Source organism: Tupaia chinensis, unplaced genomic scaffold (assembly GCF_000334495.1).
Source record: "Tupaia chinensis unplaced genomic scaffold, TupChi_1.0 Scaffold146140_1, whole genome shotgun sequence".
Taxonomy (NCBI): Eukaryota; Metazoa; Chordata; class Mammalia; order Scandentia; family Tupaiidae; genus Tupaia; species Tupaia belangeri.
The window spans coordinates 4,104,126-4,122,451 of record NW_006205995.1 but is presented as its reverse complement, the minus strand read 5'-3'; the positions used below and the strand labels follow the sequence as shown (position 1 = coordinate 4,122,451).

The window sequence follows — 18,326 nt, the reverse complement described above, 5'->3', positions numbered from 1 at the left end:
ACCTCTCCAAAAAAAAAAAAAAAAAGTAAGAAAGTAAAAATAAAAAATTAAAAAATTAAAAATTAAAAAATGTCTACTGCTAAAACAAAACAAAACAAACCTTTGTTCTAGTTGGTGTAATTAGAAGAAACCTGAAGTTTTGCTGAGTTACCATCTGGAATCATATGTGATGACTACTTTGTATAGTTTATAATTCCCTATTCATCGTGGCATTTGTATTCATTCCATGAAAGAAAATCAATAAAAATGACAAAAGAGGGAGTCAGCAGGTAGTGTGGTGGCTGGGATGCCAGACTGCCCATATGGCCGACTGTAGTTTGAGTCCAGGGCCTGGCACCTTGAGAATCATGCCCAGGTACGTGTGCATAACATGGCCAAAATCCCAGGAAGAGAATGGAGGAGAAGGAACTGCAGCATGGCTCCTGGGGAGGGGTGATTTCTCACTTTCCCTCTCACTTTCTCTGTCTCTCTCTCTCTGAGAAGCATACTTGCCCTATAGCAAAAACAAACAAACAAACAAAAACAAAAACAACCGTAAAAAAAGACTCAATAAAAAATAGCCCTACGAGGGACCAGCAGTTAGCGTAATGGCTATGTCGCTGGACTCCCACGTAGTCGACCGCGGTTCAAGTCCTGGACCCAGTGGCTTAAACTCACACCGGGCGCGTGTGCGTGTGTGCCCAAGATCCCAAGAAGAGAATGGAGGAGAAGGGATTGCAGCGTGGCCATCCCCCCTTTGGGGGTGATTTCTGTCTCTCTGTCTCTCTGTCTGGCAAGCATACGCGCCCTATAACAAAAAACCTCTCCCCCCCCCAAAAAAAAAAGCCCTATGAGAAAGATAACCAACAATGTTCCAGTTACAAAACAAAACAAAACAAAACAAAACAAAAAGAAAAGAAAAGAAGGGTGACAGTTCCAGAGGAGATCTTGATATTGAGGGTTTACTACAAATTCAGGATGTAAGCCTTAAAAACTTCATAAATTTACCATATAAAACCTCCTTAACTATCTTATAAAAGTACCTTCAAAAGAATCCACCTTAAAAATTAATACAGGACTGGCCCATTGTCTGGTTGTTAAGGCAGCTAGATCCCACATGGCCAGCAACACACTTGGAGTCTCGGATCCAGTGGTTTGAAAGACACGGTGGGCATGTATGAATATGTGCCCAAAATCCCAAAAAAAAGGGACAAACAAAGGAGAAAGGATTGCAGCATGACTGTGTCCCCTGGGGAGTGCCTTCTCACTTTTCCCTTACCTCTGTATCCAACAAGCATTTGCACCTTTTGACAAATAAGAAAAATAAAACAAAAATAAAGAAATAGATATAAAACAAGGAGCACACCTCCTGATTGAGAGCATAACTAGAGATGGCTCCTATAAATCAAAATACTCTCGGCTATTCTATAAGAGGGAAAAGAGGCCACCTTACCTTCCTGGGACGCAATCTCCTGTGGCAAGTCATCAATAAAATCCAAGTGCATTTCTGCTGGTTCCTCAGGTCCCAGAAGATTGTGGTCCACAGTTAAACGACCTTTCTTTTCCTCTCTTTCTTTCAAAATCACCTAAAAGCCAATATACCAGTTCTTTAATTACTGACCACTCGGCTATGTTTTGAAAGATTATGATATCACTGCAACACGGGTATAGCAGTTCACTTACTTAACGTGGACATGAGCACTTAACTTGGCTATGTGTTTACTTGACTACACAGAAACTGACAACAAAAAAGGTAACTGTTGACTACAGGCACCGGGAGTTAAAGAGTTAAAGGAAGTAGAGTGTACAAAATAATGAGAGGCAATTATGCTATAGAATATATAGCTATCAAGCCACATTTGACTCATTCTTCAAATCCTGGGGAACAAGCTAATGTGTGTCCCAAAAAAAAGATAAATTTGAGTTTGGAAACCAGGTCATACAGTTACATTTGATTTATATTTTATAGTTTTCACGGATATGAACATGAATTATGTCATTCTGAGTCTCCTAATAAAATGTTTTTAGTTAAACCAAGCAGGCATGCCAGGCCAATCCCATGGCCTAGTGGTAAACAGAGCCAGAGCCCGCGTGACCGTGGTTTAAATCCAGGCCCCAATGGCACACAGTAGGCATGTGTGCATGTATGTAGATAGGCCAAAATCCCAATAGGATAGAGCAATGAAAGAGAAAGGACTATGGCATGACCACAGCCTACAGTGATGTACTTTCTCCCTCTCCCTGTCTCTGACATGTGCCAACAACTGAAAAAAGGAAAAAGCAGAGCTAGCAGGTGATGTGGTGGTTAAGGGGCTGGATTCCACGAGGCCGACCATGGTTCAAGTCCCCAACCCAGCAACTTGAAAATCACTCTGGGTATGTGTGGCTGTATGCCCAAAATCCTGAGAGGAGAGAGGAGGAGAAGGAATTGCAGTGTGGCCATATTCCCTGGGAGATGATTTTTTTGCTTTTTCTCTCTGGCAAATACATGTGCCCTATCGCAAAAATCTAAGGGGGAATAAAAGGCAAAGACAAAAAAAAAAAAAAAAAGTTCTGCCTAAAACCATATACTGCAAGCACTGAAGATAGTTCTAAAATCCAGGGATTCTGATTCTTAGAGTCTAATGTTTTGGGATAGTAAATGCTGAACTGGTAGATGGGCTCGAGGACACAGCTGCGATGTGCTGCTCAAGAAAAGCTGGACCTCACTGGTGATGGTATTGGGTTTCCAGCCCGGTCAGCCTGTAACATACTGAGCACACCTTTAAGTACTCACAATCTGACAGGCTGGGGGACTGAAAGAAAGAAATTAAGGCATTGCCAGACCTTTTGGAGGACACTCAGTCTCTCTCTTTCTCTCCGTCATACGGGGAAATTTGTGCTCTACCATGAATGGAGAGTAAAAAGATTAAGTTTTTAATAATTCTGTTTTTTGTTTTAATTTACAGAAAAAAATTCATTCTTCTGGGCCAGCCTTGTTCCATACAGAAAGACAGTCATGATACTGATGAAACAACTTACAATTAACTATCACCTTAAAGATGCACGCCTATGAATACCTCACAATATTATGCTGGATTCTAAAATACCACAATTATTTTTGCAAAACAAGTTTAAACCCATTTATCCTATAAAATAAACATCCTCAGATTCTGGTTTACCTTTTTAAGTGCTGTGGGTCGCTTTAGTTTTGCGATTTCCTTTTCTTTTCCTTTTTTTCCTTTAGAAGATGTAATGTCCAAAGAATTAAAGGATGTCAAACAGGGCTGACTTTTGGTTAAAGGTTTTCTGCTAGCAGAGTCTTTAGTGTGAAAAGAAGCTGCAGTAACCACTAAGAACAAACAAAGACATTAGTTTTACTATTATAGTCAATTCCATATACTTTCAGAAATTTTAATAGTAAATCTACAAAAAGAAGAACAACTCTCTGTGAAAAACACAGACATACTAGTATGAGGAAACATGATTATGGAGGGTCCCTCAGATACAGTTTTTCTCAGCTACAGCTTTTATTCATCCTTTTAGCTTCTATAGATAAGGAAGACAAAGCCAATCCAATTAACCAATGTAGAGATCCAAAGGCAAAATAAGTTAAGTAGTTCTATTCTATGACAGTAACCTTCATGGCCATTCCTTACAACTGGTCTTTCCGTCAGAATCGTTCCACCTTTGAAATTTCAAAATGCTGCACTGATTCCTACCAAATCCACTGTGCGTGCTCAGGTAAGGTACGTAGCCTATCATTCCTTTGCTCAGTAATGAATGACGGTTCCCCCCTCAGCCATATTCTGAGTACCATTCAGCAAATTCTTTTATGCCTGATGGGTACCCTCATTCTCCAGGGCCTACCCTCACCCCCAATCTTTTACCATCCGTAGGCCTCAAATCTCACTTCTCTCACTGTAGTAGCGCTTTCCTGCCACTTCCCTGAGAAGATGCTATCCAATACATTATTAGAAACCACCTGAAAGGAGGTGGCAGACACCCTTCGAGGCTCACTAACCACTGCTGCTCTTCGTTTCATCTCAGTTCCTTCAGGATCTTGCCCTATTCCTTTCCCCTTGCATCTTTTAAGTTTGTCCATAACCCCTTAAAGCAAAATAAAAACCTTTTTTCTCTATCTAAAAGAAAGGGAGAGAAGCAAACCAACAAAATACCTCCCTTGACTGGTTTCTCTTCAGGCAAAGATACTATCACTCCCCTTTTCTTCTGTGTTAAACTTTTGAATGGTATTTCTCTTGTCACTTCCCAAATCATTGCAATCTGGCCTCTGCCCTACCTACCCTCAACACCATTCCTGTCAAGATCACATATAATCTTGTAATCGCCAAATATAATTCTCAAGGGTCTTCACCCTATCTAGTTTTCTTAAGCATATGGTACCAAGAACTGTATGTTCTTCCTCAAAATTCTACCCTCATCCTTTGTGACATTATACTTTTTCTTTTTAACTCTTTCTCTTATTTTAGGGGATTCTTTTGTCCTTTACATTTGAGCATCTCACAATTCTTTATCCCAGAACATTTTTTTCTAATTTTTCTTTCCCCAAGAAAACATCTCCATTAAACTTGCTGACTTCTAAACTACACAGGAAATTCTGCCTCTTAGCGTCAGGGCTTTTTACTGGTGTCTTTCCCTTTCCTCATCCTTTAAAGAAAGACTCTGAAGAGAAATGAGGGAGCACATCAGAGCTCTAAGTTTGACAAGGCTTATTAAAACAGAAAATACTGTGTTAAAAAAAAAATCATTTTCTCATATCTCTAGTCACTCACAGTCTGACTAGAACTCCTGTTATTTGCCATTGAGTTTTATATTAGACAATTTAACAGTTAAAGAGAGCCAAATTCATTGTATTTTCTATTTTAATTTTTGAAAAAGAAGAAAATGTGGTTGGTTCAAAATGCACACCAACTGACATTTGAGCAGAAATCTGAAGAATGTGAGGGAATAAACTATACTGATATCTGGGAAAAGTGCATTTTAGGATAAGGGAACAGCAAGGTCAAAGATACCTAGCTAAGAGTTTGCCAGGTGTGTGTGAGGACAGCTAATGTGCCTAAAACAGAACATGTCAGGAGAGAATGGCAAAATGTAACAGGGCCAGCTAAGAAACAACCTCAGCCAGGGCTCTGGCTTCACTCCAATGAAACGAAGAGCAACTAGAAGGTTCTGAGCAGTGAACTAATATAACCCAGCTATCTATCTATCTATCTTAAAGAATTATTTTATTTAATTTTACTTATTTATTTATTTTAATTTAACCAAGGAGAGCCAGAGAGAGAGAAAGCCTCCAGGTCTGGGCTTTGAAGCATGGTCAGCCATGTGGGAGTCCAACAGTCTTAACAGCCACACCAATTACCGGCCCCTGCCGGCTTATATTTTAAAAAGATAATTCCTTTTAAAATAAGACTATGGGGCAGAGGGAGGGAAAGGTAGGTGACTATAATATTTATTTTTTTATATATACAAGGGGACTTCAGAAAGTATAAAGAAAATGGAATTGAAGGATAAACATTAAAAATATAAACTTTTCTTAACCTAAGCTCCATCAAGTTTGACAGGTTGTAAGTGATGACACCAGCCATTTAGTCCATCCCTAAAGAACTGAGCTCGTGAGAACTTAATCATGTCAGTGCAGTCTTCTTTACATTATTAAGTGAAGACTAATGGGAGCCCTTTAAAGATTTAAGATTAAAAACCACAATGAAGTTAGAAGGTGCCATGGCAGTGGTACACAGTGGATACCTAGTGATTTCCCCTCAAAATTCTCACAAAATTGCCCTTGTCTGATGACAAGAATGAGCAGGAGAACTGTCAAGGTGAATAAGGCTACTCTGATAGATTCCCTGGGCATTTTTCTGCTAAGGCTTCAGCTCACTTTCTCAAAACACTCTCATAATAAGCAGATGTTATCATTTTTTGGCCCTCTAGAAAGCAACAAGCAAAACGCCTTAAGTATCCCAAAATCTGATGCCCTGACCTTTGCTCTTGACCAGTATGGACCACTTCCAGTTTGTGGTACCTTTGACAGTGCTTTGTATTTAGGGCTGTACTGGTAAAGCCACGCATCACCTGCTGTTAGAATTGTTCAAAGAAATGCTTCAAGATTTTGATCCTGCTTGTTTAGAACTTCCACTGAAAGCTCTGATTTTGTCTGTAACCTGATCTGGATGCCAACAGTTTTGGCATCCATTAAGTGAAAAGTCTGCTCGACTTTCATTTTTCAGTCAGAACTGTGTAAGCTGAATCAACTGGGACGTAAGATGTTGACTACTGCTTCTATTATTAGTCACCAGTTCTCTTCATTTAGGGCACAAATGAGACTAATTTTTCCTCACAAATTGATGTGGATGGCCTGCCACTGTAGGCATTATTTTCATTGTGTCCCTTCCTAAAATGAATAATTTCTTTGAGGCATTGCCCCCATAAATTTTCAGTAAAGCCTCGATGATTTCACCATTCTTTCACCCCAGCGTCACCTTCATTTGATGTTTGTTCTTGTTTCAATTTTAGCAGAATTCGTGGTGCTAACAGTGGCATTTTTTAAATCAATGTCTTATCTTTCTCAGTGCCTCAAACTAGATAGTGGTCAAACATGTTTTAATAAGTTAGTACAAGTTTATTTGGTGCAAAAAAGAATTTTTAAATCTATGCATAGTTTTTTCATAACATGCGTTTTCCGTAAACTTTTTAAAGGTCCCTTTATATATAAAACTAAAATGATTAAGACTAACACTATGCGAACCACTGTATCAAAGCCAAATAGCAAATTGCTCAGAGTACTATACCTGTATATGACAGCGGTCTAGTGTTAGTAATCTGCCGTGCTTTCATTGCTTGCTGTTGTTTTTCCAGAGCAGCTAACATGTCCCCCAAATCTAGCTGCACAGGTGCTTTATTCTTTTTTCCAGCTGCCTTTGATAAAGCTTCCTACAAGATAAACATGAAAACATTTTGCTGTTACTGTACTTAAGTGTGGCGATTTAAGATAATTATACTTTTCACTCCTTCCATCCATCTTCCCAAATCTAACAAATAAACTATCACACTTGTTCATAAAAATTAAAATATACCTGTAGCTTTTTTTGCTCCATACTTATTTCTGAATATTCTTGAGCAGTGGCAAGGGCAGCTGCTAACGCTTTCTTCTTCTGACTTTTTGCACGTTTAGGAACTGAGGTGGTAATAGGAATTGGAGTCTGAACTATATTGATTGGTGAGTTTTCAGGTAAATCATCCAACTATAATTACCAAAGAACAACATCTGTTAGTGGTCTTAGAAAAATCAAAAGAGAATACAGATTGGAATGTTCTCTCTTTTTTTAAAGTTTCTACCTCCCTTGTTTTTATGAGACAGAGACAAGCACCCGCCACAAGGACTCAGGTCATGATCCCTGCAGCTAGGCAGGATCACAGGTGTGCATGTGTACCCAGCATGTAACAACCAACCCAGGAACAGCACCCCTACCTTCCACATGGCCCCCAACATGGCAGAATGTTGCACTCCTGCTGCAGCCCCACAGCTCAGCCTAGACTATAGTATATTCCACAGCATAACTGAACTAGACCTTTCAAAGAATTTAGTGTCATAAAAGCAGAGTGAGATGGTGGGACCACTGCAGACAGGGAAATAATCAAGGGACAAAACACAATACAATGGGAGATGACTGTCTGGATCCTTGACTGAAATTAAAGTACCTCCAAAGTAAAATACTGCAAGAGTTAAGGAAACTTCAGTACAAACTCTGTTCTGTATATGATGTTATTTAATTAGTTGTATTTTCCTGTCTAGTAATGGAACTATGGATTTATCCACTAAAGTATCCTCTGTCTGGCTATGTAGAAAAGGAAGATTAAAGGTTAAGTACTGAATACACTGTTTCCTGTATACCATGCTGCCTCTTGCGTCTTTATACTTACTTTTAATCTCTCTTTTCCACATAACTATAGTTTAAAAGATACCCTATATCTTGCCTATCTTTTAAAAAAAAAGTCACTTACTACTTTTGAAGAAAGTTTCTGTTGAATATTCTCATCCTTAGCATTTCCAGTTTCATTTAGTTCTCGAAACCTATCTTCATCCTGAAATCATTTCACATTTTAAATAAAAGAGAATTCAAGGCAATACAGTCCCTTTTTTTGGAGAGAGGTTTTTGCTATAGGGTGTGTGCTCGCCAGACAGACAGAGAGAGAGAGACAGAAAGCGAGAAATCACCCCCCAGGGGGGATGGCCACGCCGCAATCCCTTCTCCTCAGTCTCCTCTCAGGATCTTGAGTATGCACGCACACGCGCCCGACATGAGTTTTAAGCTACCGGGTCCAGGACGCGAACCGCAGTTGACTACGTGGGAGTCCAGCGACATAGCCATTACACTAAATGCTGGTCCCCAAGTCAATACACTCTTAAGAAAAACTTTTTATAATGGTTAAGGAAAAATAAAAAATATGAAAGCGATTTTTTGTATTCTATTATTGAACCATTCAAAGTCAGTCTTAAAAAGGAAATCTCATTTCTCCCAAGCTCACAATAGCCAATTTAATTATTCTAGGATGGGGTTATAGCCACATGTCATTTCTTCATATTTCGGCATCTCATATTTTATTTTTATTAATAAGTTTACCAAAGATGGGTAGGTAATTGAAAAGAAATTCAAATTGTATTTTATCACATTTCAGTTAATTTGGAAAAGATTTAAAACAGTTTAATATGGAATTTATTAATGTTCTGCCTCACATTAATATAATCATCAATATAAAGAAAAATTTAAAAATTAAAATTAAAAAAATTTTTCTACGCAAATTTTTTTAATTGCCAGAGGACACAGGCACTCACCAGAGAAAGAAAGAAAAAGGAAAAAGTATTCCCCGAATGGGGTGTGGACATATCACAATCCTTTCCCCACTTCATCCTGTCAGATTTTTGGCATAGATGCACACATGCCCAGTGTAGTTTTCAAGCCACCAGGTCAGAATTCAAACCTTGGTTGGCCATGTGGGATCCAGCTCCCTTAACTACTCAGGCCATAGGGCTGGCCCTCAAATTAATCTGTTAACCAATATCCTCCTTTATACATTAAAAATTGTATCTAATATTTTTAATTTAAACTAACATGGAACCAACCAAATGGGTAAGTGCATGTAATGAAATTGCCAGAGCTGCATATATTGAAATGGTTCTTGAGAGTATGAATGAGACAGACTTGTCAAGTCCTTTGGCCATTAGCTAACCTAAAACATTATTTTTTTACTTTGATCTAAGCAAGTTTTCCTTTTTAATCTCCACCTATTAACTCATCTTATAGTATCTATGATTCAGACAAAAATGATTTAGTCAAATGAGTTAACACAGATGTCTGCTGTAAAACATCTCGGCATGGCCATTTTCTACTTATTCTTTAAAACTCATGAAATTGATCTTCTTATCCTGCTCCAAAGATAAATGACTTGTCTCTTCTTTCAACTCCAACCACACTCAGCTAAGTATTAGGTAAATATATGTCTACATTCCTCTTCGATACAGCAATCTTTGTAAGGGTACACCTTAATCTAGCATTCAGAGCATGTTACAGGTGTAATAGAAACCAAGAGCCAGTTAGGAATAAATAACAGAAACACTGCAACTAAAATACACTGTCTTCCTAGAAGAGAAAGTAAAATCACCATTTTTCTTCCTTTTCCATGACTCTCCTGGCTGGCAACAGACTATCTAGATTGAACTATTTACATCTGAGAAACTTTACAAATGTTCTGACCAACAACAAAAATTGTTTCATACTAGATGAACTCCACATGAAATCAAGTTCTACTTCTACGTATTACCTCAAGATGATGAACGCACATGTAAAAAAGTTATAAAAATAAACTAATTAAGTTCAACTAAACACATATAACCAAGATAAAAATGAATCAATACTTCTGAGTAATTTATAATCCTACTGGTATAGTCACACATTAAGACATAAAAGGTATTTATAACGTAACAAATAGATTTCTTCATAGGAACATCTGTTATAACAGTTTGAAAACAATACCTCAAAATACAAAGATTCCGAATTTGAGTCGCTTCTATGGGATTGACTAGGGTTTAACTGCTTATTATCTTGTCTCTTTTGCAAATTCTGTCTTCTTTCTGAGGAAGTACTGTGTCCTTGGCATCTGAATCCAACCTAAGTAAACCCCAGCAAGGAAAAGGAAATATTATTTTTAAATAAATGTTTTAGTGAAGTATAACACACTTGCAAAAAAGTGCATGAAGTGTATAGCTTACTGAATTTTCACAAAAAGCATCATTTATTTTTAAAGTTCAAAATTTCTGACAAATAAAAATATTAGGAAACTTTGAAAATATGATAATTGGGTCATAGGTGGCATAGAGGTTAAGATACTGGATCCCACCTGGCCAGCTCCACAGTACAAGTCTCAGCCCAGTGGCTTGGAAAATCATGCCAGGCATGTGTACCTGCATGCCCAAAACCCCAAGTGAAGGAAATGCAGCGTGCTTTCTCACTTTCTCTCTCTGTCTCTCTGCCGAGTACATGGGCCCTTTAGAAAATTAAAACAGAAAATAAAATGTCTAGAGAAAACTATTTAATAAAAACTTGTTTCCAAGAAAACAGATAAATAAATAAAACAGATAAATAAATAATAATAAAAAATAAATCTTTCATTTAATCACATAAATTATTATTATCTTATGTCATGTACTAAATGTATATATATATATATACCTCAAAATTTATATATTGAAATCCTATCCCCAAGGTGATAGTATTAGGAGGTATCGCGCTTGGGGGTGATTACATCACGAAGGCAGAGCCATCGTGAATGTGGTTAGTGACCTTATAAAAGGCACCTCGGGGAACTCCCTTTCCCCTTCCACCATATGAGGACACAACAGACAGCCATCTATGACCAGAAAGTGGGTCCTCACCAGACACTGAATCTGCCAGTGCCCTGATCTTAAACTTCCCAGCCTACTGAACTGTAGAAAAATACATTTTTGTCATTGTTAAGCTACTCAGGCTGTGGTACTTTTCAGAGCAGTTCAGGTGGGCTGAGACATCCTATAAACAAATTTACAAATGTCCAACTGTCATCAGGGCAAGAAAAAACATGATTAAACATTCTAAATATCTTAAAACATTGGGCCAGTCAGCTGTTGTGGTAGTTAAGGTGGATGCATCACACATGGCTAACTGTGCGGTTCAAGTCCTGGACCTGGCAGCTTGAAAAACACACCAGGCATGTATGCATGCATACCCAAAATCCCAAGAGGAGAATGGGGGAGAAGGAAATACAGCATAGTCACTCCCCCTGGGGGGGTGCTTTCTCACTTTCTCTCTCTCTCTCTCTCCCCCTGTCTCTCTCTGATGACACACACACATTATAGGAAAAATTAAAAAAAAAAAAATTCTTAAGACATTTCAAGTTCCCGCTTTTATGAATCCAATAAAACCAACATTAAATGCCTCTCTCTTAACCAGAATTTTTTTTTTTCTGGAGAAGTTTTTGCTATAGGGCACATGCGCTCGCCAGACAGACAGAGACAGAGAGACAGAAAGAGAGTAATCACCCCCTCCGGGGGATGGCCACCCTGCACACCGCTTCTCCTCCTCTCGGGATCTTAGGCACACATGCACACGCGCCCTGTGTGAGTTTAAGCCACCAGATCCAAGACTCAAACTGCGGTCTACTGCATAGGAGTCCAGCGACATAGCCATTATGCCAACTGTTGGTCCCTTAACTAGAATATTTACAAAATGTGAAAAGTATGAGCTCCACTAAAAGTTAACAAAATTTGAAGCAGACCTAAAATGCAATTTGATTATTTCACTTGGGGACATAAAGCACTAGGATTAAATTAAAACTCCTAAAGGTCCCAACAGATTTACTAAGAACCAAATATGCAAATAACCTCCTGAATGAATTTTAAAAACCCTCATAATGAGCCAGCCAGTGGCATGGTGGGTGAGATGGTTGACTCTTACATGGGTAACTGCATGATTTGAGTCCTGGACCCGGCAGCTTGAAAGACATACCAGGCATGCGTGTGCACACACAAGCCTGAAATCTCAAGAAGGAATTGTGGCAAGGTCATAACTACTGGGGGATGCTTTCTCACTTTCCCTCTCTCTGTGTCCCTCCAGGAAGTGCTCATACCCTTTAGCAAATTCAAAAGGACAGAAAAAATCTTATGACATCTAAGCTCTCCTAAGAGTTTTGTTGATAAAAAGTAGGCACAATAAACAAAACAAAGCAAATATATATCAAGATTCTTAAATGAGTAACACAACACATAATTAATGCTTTAAAAACTGTGCTCGGGAGCCAGCAGGTAATATAGAAGTTAAGGTAGCTGGATCCCACATGGTCAACTCTGTGGTTTGAGTCCTAGACCTGGTGACTTGAAAACATACCAGGCGCAGGTGCATGTGTATTCAAAATCCCAAGAGGAGAATAGAGAAGAGACTACAGTGTGGACACCCCATGGGGGGTGATTTCTCACTCCACCCCCTCTTCTACTGCATGTACACATACCCCATAGCAAAACAAAAATTGTTTACTATACCAAGTATAGTAACAAAACAAAAATATTAGGAATTTACATATGAAGAATATGTACAAACTTATTTTGGAAAAATCTTTTTAACATTTCTAAAGAACATAAAAAGACCCAAAATAGGGGACCAGCAGTTGGTGTAATGGCTATGTCGCTGGACTCCCATGTAGTCGACTGCAGTTCAAGTCCCAGACCCAGTGGATTAAACTCACATGGGGCGTGTGTGCGTGCCCAAGATCCTGAGAGGAGAATGGAGGAGAAGGGACTGCGGTGTGGCCATCCCCCCGGGGGATGATTTCTCACTTTCTGTCTCTGTCTTTCTGGCAAGTGCACGTGCCCTATAGCAAAATCCACGCCCCTCCCCCCCAAAAAAAGACCCAAAATAGGAAAACAAACTTTTGAGTCTGTTTATTTCTTTAATGAGAGAGACACAGACACATAGACTCAGATACCACCAACAGGGTCTGACTACATCATGGTTCTCCCACCCAGTCACCAGAGCCTTTCCGTGAGGCTCCAGGACTGCACAATGGCACCTTCCAGCCTACTAGAAGACATACTATTTTGGCATAGAAAGATACCACATCATAAGGTAGATGATTCTAACTAACGTCTACAGGGTAGAGACCAACGGAGCAAAACAGAAAGTCCAGAAATAGATTCCCATGATGTGATAATTTAATAAATGATAAAGGTGATTATTAGTAAAGAAGAGAGAAACTTTTATGTAAATGATGCTGAGATTTGGGCTACCTGGAAAATAAGGAGAAGAACCTGTATCTCACACCAAATACCAAGAGAACTTCAAAAGGAATGAAGATTTAAATGTATAAAACTGATACTATAAACACAGAAAAATACAGGCAAATTTCTTTATAACCTTGGGGCAAGGACAAGGTTTTTCCAACTCTGATTTAAAATCCATTTTTTAAAAAAGACCAATAAAGTCAGCTTATAAGAATAAACTTCTTACTGCTATTTTCAAAATAAACTTAGGCATAGTAATAATAATGAGCAAAATCAAAACTGAAAATGAAACTAGTAAAATATTTGCAATCAATATTACATATTATAGGTAATGGCATCTACAAACTTTAAAAAGCTTATGATTTTGATAAAAATTAATTTTGTAAAAAGAAAAAAAGTGGGGCCAGCAGATGGTGTAGCAGTTACGTTGCCGGACTCCTACATGGCCAGCCAACCATGGTTCAAGTCCCAGACGCAATGGCTTGAAACTCACACTAGGTACATATGCGTGTATGCCCAGGATCCCAGGAGGAGAAAGGACTGTGGCATGGCCATTCCCCCTGGGGAGTGATTTCTCACTTCCCCCCTCACTGTGTCTATCTCTGATGAGTGCAAGCAAAAACCTCAAAAACAAACAAACACTAAGAAATAAAGATGCAAACAATGGGCAAATAATATCACCAGAGAAGTTTACAGAAAAAAGAAATACAAGTGGCTCTTTTCAAACATGGAAAAATGATCACCTGCACTAAGGCATCGTTTTCACCTAACTTGCACAAATGCAATCCTGAAAGTGAGAAAGGAAGCTGCCAGGACCAGGACTCAAACCGTGGTCGACCATGTCAGAGTCCAAAGCCTTAATCACCACATCACCTGCTGGCCCCCACATTAATGTATGCTTAAAGTACAAGGCTAACAAAGCATCAGAAGTATCAATACAAAACAAATACACTGTTAACATCTGGAACTGGTTCTTTTGGAATAAAGAGCATACAGAATAAAGTTATTCAGCATACCACATGTATTTGTGTAACTCTTTTTTGTTCTTGTTCTTGTTCTTTCACCATTTCTCACTACTTTGGGGACAGAGATGGAATGGTTTGTTGTTGCCGTTGTTTTTTAGTTTTGCTATATGGCACATATACTCACCAGAGAGAAACAGAGGGAGGGAGGGAAAGTTAGAAATTATTCCCCAGGGGGATGGCCATACCACAATCCCTTCTCTTCCATTCTCCTCTCAAAATTTTAGGCACGCATGCGCACACACACCCATCATATCTTTCAAGCTGCCGAGTCCAGGACTTGAACCACAGAGCTGGCTATGTGGGATCCAGCACTTCAACCTCCACATCACCTCACCTATTGGTCCTTTATTTCTTAATTTTTTAGATTTTTACTATTTTTATTTCTTAATTTTTTAGATTTTTACTATAGAGTAAATGCGAATGCAGGAGAGAGAGAGAAGGAAATCGAGAAATCAACCCCGCAAGGAGGATGGCCATGCTGCAAACCCTTCTCCTCCATTCTCCTCTCAGAATTTGGGGCACATGCACCCGCCATGTCTTTCAAGCTGCTGGGTCCAGGACTCAAACTACGGAGTCAGCCATGTGGGATCCAGTGCCTTAACCACCACACTACCTGCTGGCCCTGGAGATAAAACGTTTTTCATCTCAGTTTACTTCCTCTCCAGTGGGCTACTGATACCAAAAATAGTAGTACCAAGACTGTAAGTTGGCAGGACTAACAGTTGCAGTTCCAACAGGACATTTCAGACATAAGCAAAACATTCTATAATTCTTGTTTATCTAGCCCATACAAATTATTCTTTTTGTTTTGTTTTTAGTTCTATACTAGAGGGCATGTGCTGTTGTGGGGGGAGGGTATATGTGAAAAATCATCCCCCTGGGGTGATGACCACACTGCAGTCCCTTCTTTATCCCCCTCTCTGACCTCTGACCATGCATGTACAGCAAAACATCTCAGTCTGGAACTCAAACTGCATAGTCGGCCATGTAAGATCCAACTAACCACCATGAAACTGGCTGGTCCCAATTATTCTTGTTTTAGCTCTTTTGTCTTTAACTAAATAAAGCTAGATTGTCTCACAAGCCTGCAACAAACAACAATGACTCATTTTTGCAATAATCACAGGGATGAGGGCATTACTCTGTTTGTTTTCCTGACAGCCTAATTAATGTTAAGGTACATGTGAAATGCTTCATTTCAGGGAGGCAAAGAAACAAGCCAGTGGTTGGCATATTTAATCCATTAGTAACTTGCTTTTATTTCATTTCATCCACTGATCTATCATGTAATAACTTTAATTCCTTAGCTAGACATAAGAAATCCATGAAGGCTACCTAAAAAATAAAAAGAAAGAATACTGACCAAAATATAGCGTTCTCATTTCAAAGCCAATCGATGCAGGAAGACACAGTTATTGTAGTTCATGGGAGGGTATTGCCCACTTGGCTACACTGCTTCTCTAAGCCCTCAGAAAGCTGCCAGTCCAGTCATGTTATGGCACAAGGCAGCCAGCACTGTGACACTGTTGCTAGCACAGAAGATATTTATAGTCAAGTAAAGACAGACAAAGCGATAGTCCTCAAGTTCAAAGAATCAATATGTAAGAGGTCAGCAGGTGGTATGGTGGTTAAGGTGCTGCAATCTGACACAGACGATGACAGTCTGAGTCCCAGACCCAGTGGCTTGAAAATCATGCCGGGCACGAGTGTGTGCGTGTCCCTAATCCCTAATCCCCTGCTTGAAAATCATGCTGGGCACGAGTGTGTGCGTGTCCCTAATTCCTAATCCCCTAATGGCAAAGAAGGGATTGTGAAGTGGCCATTCCCCCGGGGAGTGAGAAATTACTCCCCTCCTCTGGCTGGTTGTCTGTCTGTGTCTCTCTGGTGAGCTCAGTACCCTACAGCAAAAAACAAAAATTTAAGACAAAAAGTGCTTTAAAATGTTTTAGGTAGATATGAAAAAGACAAAACAGATAAAGCAGGATTGGAAAGCATTTTTTAAATGATGAAATAGTCAAATATACAGAGAGGTGTGAGAAAAAATTGTACAATATTCATTCATACATCCACCACCTTCACTCAACATTTTACCACTTTGAATTATTTAAATAGGCTTTATTGATTAAGCTATTTTAAAATAAGTTACAAATCATGATGGTTCACTTTTAAATAACTCAATATACATCTCCAAAAATTAAAGCTACTGACCTTCATAACCATGATACCATTTTCATACTAACAAATTTAAAACACTGCATCTCACACCTAGTCAAATTTCTCTAACTCGATTCAAATTACCTGTGAATTATTTCTTTGTTCAGTTTGCCTTCCACCTCTAGAAAATGTCTGATTTTTTTCCATCCAAGGTTTTTTCTGAGTTGCCTGGCAAGTTACATTGGACCAATTTGCACTACCTGTAACAAATGAAATTTGAAAACATGATTTATTTATAAAAGATACCAAAACCTTAGCTGTCTTCTAACTTGCTGTACTGAAGCTCAGTCACCATAAGTGTAATAATGAGGGGCCAGCAGATCGCTGAACTCCTACATGGTTGACCATGGTTTGAGTCCCAGACCCAATGGCCTGAAACTCATGACAGGCATGTGTATGTGTGTGCCCAAGATTCTGGGAGAAGAATGGAGAAGGGATGGCAGCATTAACATCCGCCCTGCAGGGTGATTTCTCACTTTCCCTTTCACTGTCTCCGTGTATGTCTCTCTCCCCAGCACGCACACATGCCCTACGGCAAAAAAATGATATAATTAATAATAATAATGTAATAATGAAAACAAACTTTAAGTGGTATTCCAGTTCCTAGAAATGCAGGTGTCATCATGTAGAATACATCCAGTTGTCACAGTCTCAATTTGATGGGCAAAACTGTACTTTCAAATTAACTCGACTCTTTGGAAGAGTTTTAATTTTTTTAAGAGCATCAGCAAGCTCCACGCTTAAAAGGAAAAACTTTAAGGACAAAGAAGGAAGTATAGCAAAAATATTATACAAATATATGTACCTGTACACACAGATGATTCCACATGCTAGAAAAAGAAACAAAACACAATTACTTTCTACTTAAAGAGTCAACATTATACAACCTTACAAAACACTTCCTAATTTAGTGCAAAGCATACTTACTACAATCTTAGAATACTCCATTAACATTTTTATTAATAATAAAATATGGGAACCAGCAGTTAGTGTAATGGCTATGTCGCTGGACTCCCACGTAGTCGACTGCAGTTCGCATCCCGGATCCGGTGGCTTAAAACTAACCGCAGGGCGCTGTGCGTGCCCAAGATCCCGAGAAGAGAATGGAGGAGAAGGGATTGCGGTGTGACCATCCCCCCTGGGGGGTGATTTCTCGCTTTCTGTCTCTCTGTCTGTCTCTGTCTGTCTGGCAAGCAAACGCACCCTATAGCGAAAATCTCTCAAAAATAATAATAATAATAATAAAATATACAGGGAACCAGCAGTTAGCGTAATGGCTATGTCACTGGACTCCCACGTAGTCGACCGCGGTTCGCGTCTTAGACCTGGTGGCTTAAATCTCACGCCAGGCGCGTGTGCGTGCATGCCCAAGATCCCGAGAGGAGAATGGAGGAGAAGGGATTGTGGCGTGACCATCCCCCCGGGGGGTGATTTCTCGCTTTCTGTCTCTATGTCTCTCTCTGTCTGGCAAGCGCACGTGCCCTATAGTGAAAACCTCTCCAAAAAAAATAAATAAAATAAAATAAAATAAAATATACAAAATACATTTTAACCAATCTATTACTAGGAATTGTTAACAAAAACAGACAAGCTTAAGCAGAGGGCACAGGTTAATTCTGATGTCGATGACTGATAAAGAAATCAAGGGAACATGACGTACACTTAGGGTCCCAGAATCAGGGTTTCTCAAGGCCCCTGCTGCAGGCTGGTTGTTGCTGTGCTTGGGACTGCAGTAACCACTATCACTGTCGATGTCGGCCTCGCTAGCGCCCTGCTCACTGGAGGACTCAGCAGTGGGATGG

The 18,326-nt window shown here is 39.3% G+C and overlaps 1 protein-coding gene across 1 annotated transcript in view; it reads right to left on the bottom strand.

Annotated features, from left to right (window-relative positions):
* The window catches only part of SECISBP2L (SECIS binding protein 2 like), a gene marked incomplete in the record, with an annotated part of 58,901 nt that overhangs the window by 21,137 nt on the left and 19,438 nt on the right, over positions 1 to 18,326 (bottom strand). The window contains 9 exon segments of the mRNA XM_027768390.1: positions 1,433 to 1,565; positions 3,141 to 3,310; positions 6,768 to 6,909; positions 7,053 to 7,220; positions 7,981 to 8,061; positions 10,011 to 10,145; positions 16,609 to 16,724; positions 17,330 to 17,354; positions 18,185 to 18,326. Coding sequence (XP_027624191.1) covers positions 1,433 to 1,565; positions 3,141 to 3,310; positions 6,768 to 6,909; positions 7,053 to 7,220; positions 7,981 to 8,061; positions 10,011 to 10,145; positions 16,609 to 16,724; positions 17,330 to 17,354; positions 18,185 to 18,326 — 1,112 coding nt within the window.